This window comes from Dermacentor albipictus, chromosome 1 (assembly GCF_038994185.2).
Source record: "Dermacentor albipictus isolate Rhodes 1998 colony chromosome 1, USDA_Dalb.pri_finalv2, whole genome shotgun sequence".
Lineage (NCBI taxonomy): Eukaryota > Metazoa > Arthropoda > Arachnida > Ixodida > Ixodidae > Dermacentor > Dermacentor albipictus.
This window is the reverse complement of record NC_091821.1, coordinates 509,209,677-509,224,993: the sequence shown is the minus strand read 5'-3', so window position 1 is coordinate 509,224,993 and position 15,317 is coordinate 509,209,677. Positions and strand designations below refer to the sequence as shown.

At 46.8% G+C, this 15,317-nt stretch overlaps 1 protein-coding gene across 1 annotated transcript; it reads right to left on the bottom strand.

Annotated features, from left to right (window-relative positions):
• Positions 1-13,934: 13,934 nt before the first annotated feature.
• Positions 13,935-15,086, bottom strand: LOC139054604 (uncharacterized). The gene has a single exon (XM_070531847.1). It carries the CDS (start codon positions 15,084-15,086, stop codon positions 13,935-13,937), a length of 1,152 nt encoding a protein of 383 aa, XP_070387948.1.
• Between the last annotated feature and the right edge of the window lie 231 nt (positions 15,087-15,317).

Sequence of the window (15,317 nt, the reverse complement as noted above, 5' to 3'; positions counted from 1 at the left end):
CATGCGAAGCTTCATACAGTATGATGAGGGCATAAATAAATGAGGGTGTTCCTCAAGGCCTTGTAGCACATGTCACGAGTTTGGAGCAACATGATGTATAGCACTTTTTTGATCACATGCTATAGGTTTAGCAGGTGTGGCCATGGTTGATGTGCAGTGCAAGGTCAAGCAAACAGATATCTATGAGCAGCACCCTGGTAAGGGAGACTCTCGGAAAACTAGTGGGAAGCCTGTTGAACATCTGGTTGACCCACTTGCTGGCTTCATCAAACAAAATGTGATAAAGAGAAGGAAGTCATCAACACATCAGGAGGTTTTTACATATAAACACTGTGCTAAGGTCATAACATGCCAACAAGTCTTGGTGCGCAGGCTATGCATGACTAACTAAATATGCCTTCTGTTCGGACATTGCTACTTGTAACTAACAAGGATGGAGTGGACAAAAAAAGAACAGCAGCTCCATTAATTTGGTTTCACTGGTATCAACAGTGTTCTGTAAGTGAATATTGCCATACTCACCAACGCCTTCTTGGGTGACATCAGCAAGGACCAGCTTGAGGCAAGGGGTAATAGATATCTTTACAAGCTAAAAATACATGTATGCATGGAGAGCACATTGTGTCCAAAAAGTAGGCACTTCACAGGGGCACTGGAGAAAGAACAGATTATTAACAGTGGCCAAAGACAAGCTACTAAACACCAAACACTGTTGCCATGTAACGACCTCTGAAACAATCCCTCTTAAAGAAGAAATCATCTTTGTGTATCCATAAAGAGGGCAGATGGGCAAAGCCCCTTCAGTAACGCTGCCAGCTTCAAAAGCCCACTTTGCACATCCTGAATGCTTCCTTCTTACGACTTTGCTGGGTGCAAGCATTCTACTGTCCAAAAGTTGTCATTGAGAGCACTGTTGGTTTAGTGGCAATACAGTTCAGAAGCGATTGCAACAAACCTCCCTTCCTAGTTGGCCTGGATGCTCACGGTGCTTATGAAGCAGCACCTTGAGGCAAGCAAGGTGAACGGGTGCCTCGAAGCCCTTGTTCGTTTAACACACTGTTGTGTTAGTAACAACCATGAGACTTGAAACCAACAAGCTCAAGTTCGGCACTCCCGTGGTTACTGCGGAGGCTCCATAAAAAGCACAAAAACAGAACACTCAAGGGAAAGGATAAAGCACCATTTAACACTTAGTATTTCTGCAGCCCACCCCCTTCTTCTATTTTGTCTGGTCTTGCTACATCTTTTTGCTATATATAGGCATAAACTTAGGTGATGTTCCCAATCAGTGTCCAATTTTTATGATCACTATGTGATGGCTCAAAGAGGCTCGAAACACTGGAATGGAAGCTTCAAGTAGAAAAGGTGCCTGGAAGACAAAAAAAGGCTGTGCTGCAACCATCTCTGCAGCATCTTGTCCCCTTAATAAAAATTGTGCTTTCATATCAACTTGAGCCTTCCAGTTTAGAGTAAAGTACCAGTGCAGTTATGAACAATGAATCAATTCTCAAACAGCATGTGCAGTCGAGCCAAAAGCAGGGGAAAGAATCCGCATTGTGCTCCTGCACTGAAGATGAATAACACATACCATAATGGCGAATGTGCTTTAGTAAGCTTCCCTGCAATATGAATTTGTAATGTATGAAGAATTGTCAATGAAGCTTACCATGAGCACAGATGCACTTGCAAATTATGTCACAATTGAAAATAAAGAGCACAGTGTAAACCTATGTGCCCTTTCCACTCTTAGTATGCTTTACTGCACGATGCTCATTTACATCCCTTTATTGCGGTGTAGCAAGGTACAAAGAAACGTTGCATAATTAGGCTTTTTACGATTCTTTCTCGCAATACACTAACATTTCGAGGGTGAAACCTAAGCAGTGTACTGCGGTGAAGCATACTAAAAGTGAAATGGGGCCGCTGTCACTGGACATAATAAGAGTTCTTTAATTATACACTCGCGCACCCGCCGCCTCTCAGGTCACCTAAGTGGAGATACTATGCTGGCACATAGCGGCCCCCTCCCACATTTAGTATGCTTCACCACGTAACTAAAATGTACTGCGGCGAAGAAGCCGTACATTTGTATTGAGTGAATAAACAAATGGTTTTTACAACAGTACAGAAATAAACGCGCACCATGCACCCGTCTACCACACGGAAGAACGTCGCAACATACGGTAGCTGATTCACACAGGCCGTGTAGCCAACTTATTAGTCGTAACGGGTATTATGGATAATTCAAAATTTCAGACACACATATGTGCTTATGTTTACGTTCGCACTCTTTGCGTAATAAGACTCCCAGAACTTCCACAACAGAAAGTAATTTACAACACACAAACGCAAAGAACACAGACATATGTCTCGTTTTCAACTCAGCCGTCATGCAAATGACATATGGCGCGGAAAAACGTGAACATGCTGTGTGTTAGGGTCATGCACTTCATACTAGGCAAGGAGCTAGCACACCACAATCCCTCGACAGCCGCTAATGAGACCAAGACGGGAGCACATGTCTGTGAACGCGGAAACGGAGCCCCTAAGCCGCTCTGCTCCTCCACCAGCCCCGCTGCATGGCTGCACCACTCGTTTCAAGCACAGCACACCAAACACACATTCAGCGCTAAACACTGGGTGGTCGACGCAGTTGCATTTACATGACTTGCAGCGAGCAGCACATCCCTCGATGTCCGTTAAGCAAAGTCGGAAACGGCGACGCCACTTCGCGGTTCGCAGAACTTCGCTGCCGAAGCGCTAGGCCACTTCGATATTTCAATTGTCGCCACCGCCGGGTTCTCAAGAAAGCACGGGTCACACAACTGCAGATTCTGTACTGCCAGAGCTCACCGAGGCAAAACCGCAGTGCTGCACCGCTGCTACTCACGGCTTTCAGCCAAATAACACAGAACCTACAACCAACACACAAGCAACGCACGTACAATCACATGAGCAATGTTGAACAACGCGCGGTCCAGAGAACGATCACGCCGAGGACGAACACGCCACGGCGTCGCTCGGTGCCAGCATCGCGCCTTCTCAAAAATCCCTAAATGATGCTGTCCCTAGGCACCTAGGATCAGGTCACGTGAGAAATTTTTTTACGACCAATAGACGCACGCGTCAACAGGAGAGCACCGGGAACGAGAGTTAACGCTTGGCGCCGTTGCTAGGAGTGACATCACGGCGTCCCGCAGGCTCGTAAGCCAATAGCGTGGTGCTGCGGTTGCCATGCGTTATACTTTCTGGTTACTGTATTCCAATGGTATTCCAAATACGCAGCCGGGAGCGTAGACAGGTCCCGGATGTATGCGGCGGCGCTGCAGTCACACGGGCTGTACGGACGCGTTCTCCGTGTGTTGCGTTCTGTGGGGTTGCGGCCAGTTGCAGCGTGCTTGCCATGTGCTTGCTCTGAAGGGCTCTGAAGGAATTCTTCGAGTTTCTGTCTCGTTAGGAGTCGCATGCAAAAGGATTGCCATTTGCTGGGCGTGTTGGTAGACTGACTTAGAAAGCATATTTAGCGCCAGCGAAAAAGGACAGAGGGGAGACGAGCTACAATGCGCTAACTTTATCTTGATTGTCAGGAAACACCCGCCTATTTAACTGTGCATGGGTTAAATAGGTGGGTGTTTCCTGAAAATCAAGTTGTTGAAGTTAGCGCATTGTGGTGTCGCCTCCCTTCTGTCTCTGTTCGCTGGCGCTAAATATGCTTTCCATTGCAAAATGACTTTGCGGCTTGAGCCAGTCGACGGCAGATGGGCTCCGTGTGACATTGTGCAGAACTTTGGATCTGTTATAATACTTCGAAGGAGAGGGTTTTAAATACCTATTGACATCTAGATTAAACCAATAAAAGTTGGAGAACTTCTTGTGAGGTTGTCGTGCGGATCCAACGATCACCCAACGCCGCCTCAATTTTTGATTGTTGTGAATTGCCTTTTTATATATTGGCGAAGGCAATGCAAACAGGGAACACAGAGGTCAGTAAACATTTGGTGTCGTTACTTCACTCACCTGATAATTCTGACAAGGAAGGGGACGTTGCGTCACAATTGACGAGTTAGTTGAAGCTGGAAATCTTACGCTGGTAGAGCAAAGGCTAAACAATACTCCGGCAGGGCACCGGGCTTATGTGGAGGAAAGGAGCGGTTACCGCCTCATCCGTTCTATGTCACGCGGAAATTTTTGCTCGCAAGAAATGTGAGGACTGCCGCTCTCTTCTTTTGCAGAACTCTAGTGTCAGTAGCAGTCTCAAAATTCATGAAATTTGTAACAGGGGAGGATTGCTGTATCCGTCCAAGTTGCTTTTCGAAGCACTAAAGAAACTTTAGGGAATATATTTGCAACCTTCTTCCGCAACGAGGAGCTTTGCAGCGACAGCATAGTTGATGTCAGGATTCTAGTGAAAGCTTTAAATTTGTCTATGCCACATATGCTGCAAATTACATGCTGATGATTTCACATCAGCAGTTGTGCGTTTTTATGTCCTAACAAGGCTGCACCTTTACGTAAAAAGTGTTAATCAGTGAAGAGAAGCACGACGGAAAAAGAAATTGCACTTTAAAGTTAGCTATACTGTTCTTAGCAGGCTGGTGCAACATATGTATGCTGACCCTTTTTTGTCTTTTTCATCTGAATGTACAACTTTTTCTGGTGCGTGCAGAAAGCTAATTTTGTTAATATAATTAAAAATGAATGAAGTAATTTATTTGCGCATATTAATTCCGCCGTAGGTCTCCATTCTTTGGGTAGGAATGTACTTGCACTGTTTTTCTGTGTTTTGGCATACCGTGTGTAGTTTTGCAGAGATGCCTTTTACTTAGCTTCTTTCCTACCTGTTTTATTCCTTCCATAGAAATGTATGATGTCGGTGTGTCTCATACTCGCACATGAGCCTGACGTTCAGGAACACTTCATGATGTAAATGAAAAAAAAATCACGAATAAACTTTCGTAGTTGCAGGGGGCTCGGGAAACAGAACGAGGGACAAATGTTTATCGCGAAAGAAGGTAAATGCCAAGCAGGGAAGCTCTTTGGCTTTGGGCTATGTACGTGCATGTTGTTTTGCCTTCTATTCTACAAAAACGGCTGAGGACCTAAGCGCTTGACGTTGGGTCGCAGCCGCTTTTCTATGAATGCGAACCGCGACCGAGTTGGTTGAAATAAATTCGATGTCCTTTACTACGGCGTTATTTGCGGCCGACTTTTCCGTTCGAATAATTTCTGGTTAGGTGGCAACGTGGCTCAAAACAAGTTTAACGACATTACGCCATTACTTCTGCGTTTGCAAAACCTTTGCTGTCAGGTTAATAAATGCGTCTAATAGGCGTTGAAATGCGCTAGGAGTGCACATACCATTCATCTCTTATATGTAGTGAGTTTCGGGGATGCATCTTAACATCCGCCGAGCATTTGCACGTGTATTTGATGGCAACAGAAAACGTTTATCAAAATATCAGCGTGCAGCGCTGGCACTGCGCCGTACGTTTCGTACATGGATGAATGGATGGATGGATGTTATGAGCGTCCCCTTTGGAACGGGGCGGTGGGTTGCGCCACCAAGCTCTTGCTACTATACTGCCTAATATTCTACCTAGGTTAAACAATGAAAAAAGACACATAAAAACACTATGAACTACCACGCCCAAATTTTCTGATCCCCAATTGCGAACTGTGCTTTTGTACGTCTCCGTCTTTTGTCGTTTCCCTACTTTTCTTCCACCAATCCTCCAGTCGCCTCTTACTAATGTCTATTGCGGACATGTTTGCTTTACCGCTGCTCCCTTTGAACCCAAGGGCTTCAAGGAGGCCAGTGGTGCCTAAATCGACCGCTGGGTAGACGTCTTCACATTCAAATAAAACATGCTCCGTAGTTTCCCTAGCTTTACCACAGCAAGCACATGCTTCTTCTTCCTTCTTATATCTCGCTTTATAGGTGCGTGTTCTAAGGCATCCTGATCTCGCTTGGAAAAGTAATGAGCTTACCTTTGAGTTATCATAAATGGTTTCTTTCCTGATGTCGTTCTTTACTCTTAAGTAGTTACTCATGGCTGGTTTCTTTTCTATTGCCGCCTCCCATGAGATTAATTCAGCTTCTCTGACTTTCCGCTTGACCTTTGTTGTTGTGTTGTCCACCCTACAGGCCGCATACTTGCTGGTAAGCTGCCTAGTTCTTTTCCTCCACTGTGAATCAATGTTTTTTCCTATACAGATACCTGAACACTCTCCTAGCCCATTTAGTTTCTTCCATATTCCTCAGCCGTTCTTCATACTCAATTTTACTGCGAGCTTCCCTCACTTCAAAACTATTCCAGCCCATATCACCCTGCACAGCTTCATTTGTAGTCTTCCCGTGAGCGCCGAATGCGAGGCGACCCACTGACCTTTGGTTCCCGTCGAGTCCTGATTGTACCCCTGATTTACAGCAAACAACCGCATTTCCGAAAGTAAGTCCTGGAACCATTACACCTTTCCACTTACCTCGGAGGACCTCGTACCTATTGTATCCCCATAGCGCTCTGTGCTTCATTAGGGCTGCATTTCTCTTCCCCTTTACTGTTATGTTTTTTTCCTGTGTTTCCATATATTAATTGCCTTCGTTTATCCATATACCAAGGTATTTATATTCTGTTACCCGAGGTATTTCTTGGCCCTGTATTTCCACTGTCTGTTCACTCTTTTCATTGAATACCATAACACCTGATTTTCTAACACTAAACTTCAAACCTAAATCGTTGCCTTCCTGTCCACCGATATTAGCCAGACGTTGCAAATCACTATGCTTGTTAGCTATCAACACAATGTCGTCCGCATAAAATAAACCTGGGAGCTGCTGCTCTATTTCTGTACCCGCCTGTTTGTATGAGAGATGAAACCCGATATTATTTCCTTCTAGCGCCCTCTCCATCCTCACCATGTACATCATAAACAACAGCGGGGATAAAGGGCACCCCTGCCTCAGTCCCTTGTTGATATGAACTTTCTCCTCGCTCCTCATCCCTTCCCATTGAACGCAAACGGTATTTTTTTAGGTAAATCGCTCTGAAAAGCTGTATACAATCGTTACCTAAGCCTTCGCCTTCCAGGATATCCCACAAATTGTTGCGGTCCACATTGTCGTAGGCTCCTGTAATGTCTAAAAAGGCCACATACAACGGTCGGCTTTTGATATTTTAATACATTGAGTAAGAACAAACAAGTTGTCATCCAAACGCCTACCTATCCTGAAGCCATTCTGAAGCTCTCCCAAAATGCCATTATTCTCTGTCCATGTTTGAAGCTTTAATTTGATTGCCTGCATTGCTAGCCTGTGTATTACCGATGTAATGGTCAACGGTCTATACTAGTGAATTCTGTCTTTCTCCCCCTTTTCTTTATAAATCAAGTTCATTCTACTTTGTCGCCAACTGTCTGGTTAAGTTCTTTCCACTGCTTTCACTAGAGCTTCCTTACTTTTTTGTCCTAGTTCATTTACCAGCCTAATGGGAACCTCATCTAGCCCTGTGGCTGTACGCTTAGGAATTTTCTCTTCCGCTTTCTTCCAGTTTAAATTTGTTAGCACCAGGTGCTTTTCCCTTTGGGTCTCTTTCATGCTCTTTTTTTCAACAAGTATAACCTCGTCATTGCCGTGGAAAGATTCGGCTGTTGCTTTTCGGATGTAATTTATTGCCGCTTCTCCTTCGAGTCTGTTTTCATCTTCGTCTAGGATATGTTGTTGTATTGTTGTTGACTTCCTGCTTTATAATTTTATGTGGTTCCAAAATATTCTAGGTGCGGCCTTCTGTTTCTCACGTATTTCGGACATTCAAGGTTCACTTTCACCTTTTAGTTTTGCTTGCACCAGTGTTTGAGCCATACACTTTTTCTCCCGGTATATTTCCCATTTACTAGTTACTTCATCCTGTGGCAACTGCACCTTCTTTGCCTGCCTGTGCTCTCGAGATGCTTTCTGTCGTTCGGCGATCGCTTCTCGTATCTCTTTGTTCCACCAGCTTTTCGGTTTCTTTTTTCCTTTCCAACGAACATGTTGGTTCTCTTTCCGTATTTCTGACTTTATTACACTTATAGGCTCACCATATTCCCACTCTTTACTTGGCCATTTGTCAAGTTCTTCCTCAACTCTAGTGACTGTATTTGCTATTTGTTCAGCGTTCAAATTTGGACTGGCCATTTTGCTCTCCTTGCTCTCTTCCCCAACTACATATGCCATTTTCAATATGATGCGTTTATGGTCACTCCCTATGCTGTTAAACCCTTCCTCATCGATGACCATTTCTCTCAACTTATCATGAATCCCTTCTGTCATCAGGCAGTAATCAATGGTCGATTGCCGGTTTCCCACTTCCCACGTGATCTGTCCTTCACACTTAGGCCCTGTATTCACGATCACGACGTTATTTTGCTCACAGAGGTCCAGCATTGACTTTCCGTTATTGTCGGTATAGCCATCTAAATCCTGTATGTGGGCATTCATGTCACCTAATAGGACAATTTCAGCACCACTACTGAAACCCTTAATATCAGCGCTTATGCATTCCACTAACTCTTTATTCTTCTCTGTGCAGTTTTTTCCAGTCCACAATTACGTAACGCCCAGCCAAGTTTCTTTCCTACTCATTGTACCTGATAACCAAAGATGCTCTTGACATTGTGAATTTACTCTTTTGCATTTGGCTCCCTGATGGATTAGCGTTCCGACTCCCCCTCCCTTTCTTTCCGACTTAGTTCTGCTGCACCCTTCCCAAGCATAATTGTCAATAACTGGTGGCTCTTCTGAGTCTCTAAGGTGCGTTTCTGTAACCGCATACACCCCTATTTGTTCTCTGCGTAACTGCTCCTCAATCTCTGCCCACTTTTCCTTTCTTAACCTATTGCATGGCGAGCTCTTTTTCTTGTTTTCCTCCTTTTTCTATTATCGACGGCAATGCTCTTCTGATGTTCCCCTAGGGGACCTTCTTCATTACTATCTACTCTGACCTCCTGAGCGCCCGCGGGCCCCCTAAAAAAGCAACAGCGCGACCACCAAGTAGCCAGCCCACTTTTTGTGCTAACCTGTAATTGAAGAGGATCCCGTCTCGTTTAAAACCACCGCAACTTCTCACTTCCCTGTTTACTTAGACAACCTCGAAGCCTTTCTCTCGGCTCATTTTAGATATTGCCTCATTTGCAGCCACTACGGCTCTTTGTACGTGACTGTCACGTACAGGCACCTCCGGCACCGTGCACACCACGATCTGCACCTGAGGGGATAGCTCACGCAAGTCGTCCACCCCCTTCGCCAAGCGCTGGGCTAGTCCTGGCCCTTTCCTGTTTAGGACGTCATTTATCATCATCATCATCAGCCTGGTTACGCCCACTGCAGGACAAAGGCCTCTCCCATATTTCTCCAACAACCCCGGTCATGTACTAACTGTGGCCATGCCGTCCTTGCAAACTTCTTAATCTCATCCGCCCACCAAACTTTCTGCCGCCCCCTGCTACGCTTCCCTTCCCTTGGAATCCAGTCCGTAACCCTTAATGACCATCGGTTATCTTCCCTCCTCATTACGTGCCCTGCCCATGCCCATTTCTTTTTCTTGATTTCAACTAAGATGTCATTAACTCGCGTTTGTTCCCTCACCCAATCTGCTCTTTTCTTATCCCTTAACGTTACACCTATAATTCTTCTTTCCATAGCTCGTTGCGTCGTCCTCAATTTGAGTAGAACCCTTTTCGTAAGCCTCCAGGTTTCTGCCCCGTAGGTGAGTACTGGTAAGACACAGCTATTATACACTTTTCTCTTGAGGGATAATGACAACCTGCTGTCCATAATCTGAGAATGCCTGCCAAACGCACCCCAGCCCATTCTTATTCGTCTGATTATTTCCGTCTCATGATCCGGATCCGGACTACTTACTTACCAGCGGTGGCGTAGAGGTAGAACACCCGCCTCGCGTGCAAGAGGTCCGTGGTTCGAATCCCGGTGCCGGCAATTTTCCACCGGATAAAAAAAAATCCGCGTGTTGATAAAATTGCATAAGCAGGCCTGGAGTGTGGCCTGATCTCGGTGACCGGTAACGCGCACTCCCTCACCAGAGCAGGATTGGCCACCCTGGTGCTTGTACTTGGCCACAACCTCCTATATGAACAACACAATCAAGGACGTCATTTAGCCCACCTGCTACTATGACGAGGTTGGGCACGTGGGCATTTTCCGCGAGCTTTTCTTTTGCTCGCTCCATGACAGAACCCAGTGCAGTGTGCGCCCTAGAAATGTCGCTACCGCCACTCTTTTGTCGCATTTCACCCTCTCCACAATTGCTTTTGAGCACCCAGCCAGGTTTGAATCGCCTGCAATAATCACCCTTTCACTCTCTCCTACCTCTCCCTGCTTCCCTTTGTCATTTTACGCGTGATTCGGATTCGACAAGGGGGCATTGTCTCCTCGGCTCCTGCTTTTTCCGCGTAGCGCCCTCAAGGCATGTGCTGCTCTTTCCAGCTAACCCATCATCACCCTGCCTGCGTTTCACGTATTTTTCTGACCCTCCCGCGCCTGTGGCGTCGGGGGTCTGCGTTCCATTGTCACGCACATTCTCGGTCACAATGGCGCCCCTGTTCAGCTTTTCCTCGGCTGCTTCCAGTCTCTTTTCAACTACCTTCCGTGCCTCACGCTCCGTGTTTAGCTCATTTTTGAGCTCTTGCACCTGTTTGAGAAGCTCTTCCTGGAAACTCTCCATTTTCTGCAGCCTAGTATCGACATCACATTTTGTGCCGGTTGATTCGACGCCCTCTCCATTCTCACCCGTCTCCTCATCTGCCTTGAAGGTCGCCCCCCGTACTGCCTGCTTTACCGGCTTTCTCGCCATGTATTGCACGGCTTTTTGCAAATACTATAATACTATATCAATGCAGAGCACGTGCCTTCTAGAAAAAAAAGATACGCACAGGATCCAAATCCTCAAAATGCCGCAAAGCAACTCTCACCACTGTTTCACAAACCATCAATGCCACGGAGACCAAAGGTATGACGCGCTCAACCACGCGGTCACGCTCTCACTTTTCTACCAAACACGCACAGTAAAACCACTAATAGCTATTTCTCTTAATAATAATATATGGGGTTTTACGTGCCAAAACCACTTTCTGATTATGAGGCACGCCGTAGTGGGGGACTCCGGAAATTTTGACCACCTGGGGTTCTTTAACGTGCACCTAAATCTAAGTACACGGGTGTTTTTCGCATTTCGCCCCCATCGAAATGCGGCCGCCGTGGCCGGGATTCGATCCCGTGACCTCGTGCTCAGCAGCCTAACACCATAGCCACTGAGCAACCACGGCGGGTTAATAGCTATTTCTCTTGCCACTTCCAAGCTACTACTTAATGTCTACAAACACTCAACGTCCCACTAGGCTGCACATGTTGGAACACGTGGCACGAAAGGACGCTCTAATCATCCTGAAAAACAAACGTACACGAAGCACACCCGCGCACCCGAAATACGAGTGACAAATAAAAAAAAGGAAAGAAACAGAAAAACCCCCAATTACTATTTAAATGCAAAAAGCCAGCAAATAAAAACAGAAGCAAGCTCAAAGCATGCACAAAAACTTATGATTTCGTCTTCACCACGGAGCCCCGAAAAGCACGTCCACTCGCCACAAAATCCAAACAGCCCATGTTCCTACAGCGCCATCTCATGCTATCTACATGAAGCGCCTCAGCGGTGAGCGCTTCCTGAACACACTGCCCCTATTCTAGTACACTGTTATAGAGGCTGGAAGGTTATCCTAAAGCCCCTACATCCACGCGCCACCGCCGACCAGGTTCAGCGGCGGTGGCGCGTGGATGTAGGGGCTTTAGGTTTTCCTAGTGTCGTGAAGGCGCGAGCCGACGTGAAATACTTTGCTATGCTCTGGCGGATGGCGCCGCTGGGTGAAGACCCAGCGGTCAATTTAGGCGCTACTGGCCTCCTTGAAGCCCTTCGGTTCAGCGGGAGCTGGAGGGAGCACTGGTAAAGTAAACATGTCCGCAATAGGCATTAGTAAGAGGCGATCGGAGGACTGGTGGAAGAAAAGTAGCGAAGCGACAAAAGACGGAGGCGTACAAAAGCACACTTCGCACTAGGGGATCAGAAAATTTTGGTGTGGTAGTTCGTAGTGTCCTTTTTTTCTTTTTTTATTGTTTAACCTAGGTAGTACATTAGGCAGCATAAAGCTTGAGCTTGGTGGCGCAACCCACCGCCCCGTTCTAAAGGGGACGCTCATAACGTTATCCATCCATCCATCCGGGTAGCTCTTGCGGGCTCCTGTGCGCTTTTCAGCGGGCGCTCGCAAGTGACCGGCACTTTCCGCCGATTTGCAAGTTCAGAAAACAGGCATGCGATAATGTATGAGGGCCAGTCAACCTTACAAAATTTGCGAGCATGCTTATCGGAGACGAGTGGTGAAATAAAACTTTTTGGGCTAGTTCGCCCATATCTGGTTATGACAGCAGCGTAACTGAGATGGAGACACAGAAACTAGACGGTGCGCTTGTCATGTGTTTCTATTAACCTTGTCTTCGTCTCTGTTGTGCTGCCATTTTAACCAGAGTGACGGAAGCTACGCAAGCAGCCGTATAAAATGGGGTTGGCATTTTTTTTATATGGGAGATGCGATGCCAATCAGCCCCCAAATGTGGAAAGAGGAAATTAAATGCATTCTGTTCGTCTCGTGCACATAGTTTACTGCAGCTTTACAAGATTGAACACTATGGTCCGCAAAAACGCTGTATGGGGAGCGCTTTCAAACCCTATGTTACAAGTTTGTTTAAATTTTTTTATTGCGCAACGAAGGTAAGCATGAAGTCTAGGTTTTGACGGAAGCCCGTCTGGTGGGGAGGCATCATGAAGAAGGGTAAAAAGGACACCGACCACTGAATGAATACACGAAAAGACGTTTCGGCTCCCCTGACGGGAGCCTTGTTCACAATGAAATCAAGGACGTGCGATACAATGTTTATATGGCTTTAAAATATGATGTAAGCAGCGCGTGTAGATGGAGGGGAGAGTTCCGTCATTCCGGTTGAGGGTGCTATCTGTCATTTGGATTAGGAGAGATTCCAAGTGGTGTCTTGACGTCAAATTTCTTTCTTTTTCTAATATCTTGACGTTATCCCAATCAATCCTGTGGCCCAAGTCATCTGCATGCTCTGCCAAGGCGTTTGAGGCGACTTTTTTCTTTTTGACATCGTTGATATGCTGCTTCAACCGCTGTTCGAAATTTCCTGTCTCGCCGATATATACGCAGTCGCAGTCTTCATATGGAATCCCGTAGACGATGCCAGGAAACTTAGTCTTTGGAAGCTTGTCTTTCACGTTTACCAGGCGGTGGCGTAATTTTTGGGACGGTACGTGAGCTACCTGGACGTCATAGCCGCGTAGGACGCGGGCTAAGCCCTCGCTCACACCGGGCACATACGGTATGGGGGCGCGTTTTCTTGGGCGCACACAGTCAGGTCTTGGGGTCTGAGACAGATGGCGTTCCACCGAGTTCACAAACGACTTCGGGTAGCCGCATGCCGAGAGATTACGGTGAACCTCTTGTAGGTCGGCAGCCCGGCTTTGTGGCGTTGTGCAGATACGCTTGGTTCTGCCGACACGAGAGGCTACTACCGATCTCTTCTGGTTCATCGGGTGCACTGAATTAAAATGCAGATACCTGCCTGTGTGTGTGCTCTTTCTGTACACGGTAAATGCCAGACTGCGCCTGTCACGTGTTACGAAGACGTCCAGAAAAGGAAGCTCGCCATCTTTTTCTTCCTCGACTGTGAATTGTATAGACGCTTCAATACTGTTCAAATGTGACAAAAATGAAGGAATTTGTTCTCGCTGAATTGTGCAGAACACATCGTCTACATAACGTAGGAAGACTCTGGGCGGCCAGTTGAAAGAGGCGAGTGCTCGACGCTCAAGCTATTCCATAGTTAAATTTGCAGTAGTTACCAAAATGGATGCGCCCATCGGTGTCCCGTGCACTTGCCTGTAGAAGGTGCCTTCAAAAGTGAAGTAGGTGTTCTCCAGGCAGAACAGGAGGAGCCTCTTTAAGTCAGGAACGTCGATGGGCGTCCTTTCTGGTAGGGTAGGGTCATCGTCCAGAGCGGCGGTGCAAGTTTCCGCGGCGAGTCGAATAGGAACACTTGTAAAAAGCGACACGACGTCGAACGAGACAAGCGCTTCTTGATCGTCGGGAGTAAAATGACGAATCTTATTTATGAAGTCTTCAGAATGGTGAACGTGCGTGCTGCCTCTACCAACGAGAGGGGAAAGAACCTTATGAAGGTATTTGGGCAGTTTATGAAGCGGAGAGCTAGTAAAATCAACAATTGGTAGCATCGGCACGTTAGGTTTATGTATTTTTGGCAAACCGTAGAGCGCCGGCGCCGAACCGTTAGTGCGCAGAAGGGAGACGTACAACCCTTTGTGCCTTGGATCTACAAACCGGAACACATCCGTAAGAAGCTTCTGTAGCTCCCTCTGTATCTTCAGCGTGGGATCCTTCTTCAGACGACTGTACGTTGCCTCGTCCGCAAGAAGTGACAACATCTTGTCACGGTAGTCAGTCCTGTTGAGTAGCACCGTGGCGTTGCCCTTGTCAGCCGGGAGGATGACGAGATTTTGGCTTGAGTGAAGGTCTTTGATCCCCTTGTTTTCTTCTGCTGAAAGCGGGGAGACGGAGGGGTGTGCGCCAAGCCGCGAGAGAATGCCTATGGTGCGCGTTCGTGCCTCCTCCCTGTTTGAAGGTTCAATTTGGCTGATAGCGATTTCTACCGCACAGACCAACCTTTTTGCATCCTTCTGCGGTCCAAGGTTGAAGTTCAAGCCCAGGCTCAGGACTGCGAGTTCTGCCGAATCGGGCTTGTGCGACGAGAGATTGTGCACTGCGGACGGGGCAACGTTTCTGTGCAAGACATCAGCGGGTGGCGACAGTCTAGCAAGTTTTCTTTCGTGAGTCTCCTGCGTACGACGGGTTTGTAGCCTGGCCTTGAAATTTGCGTGTAGTTGGATGTTTGCGAACTCGTCTGGGACCCGGTGCTCAAGGTAGGCATGTAAAAAAGCGGGAAGCATTTTCGCGACTGTCGTTCTACTGGCATCGCCTCATTTTCAGGAGTTTCTGCTTTTCTCTTTGTGTGTTCCGTTCCATGTTCTTTGCTTTTGCAAAGAAGTGCAGCCTCGTCAGTGCATAGAACTTTATTATGTTTGTTGTCACACTCCACCCATGCTCACTGCAACCCACTTCTTTAAGCTTCACTCCCTGAAGGAAATGCAAAAATCAGACCATATGCTTCGAGCATGAAG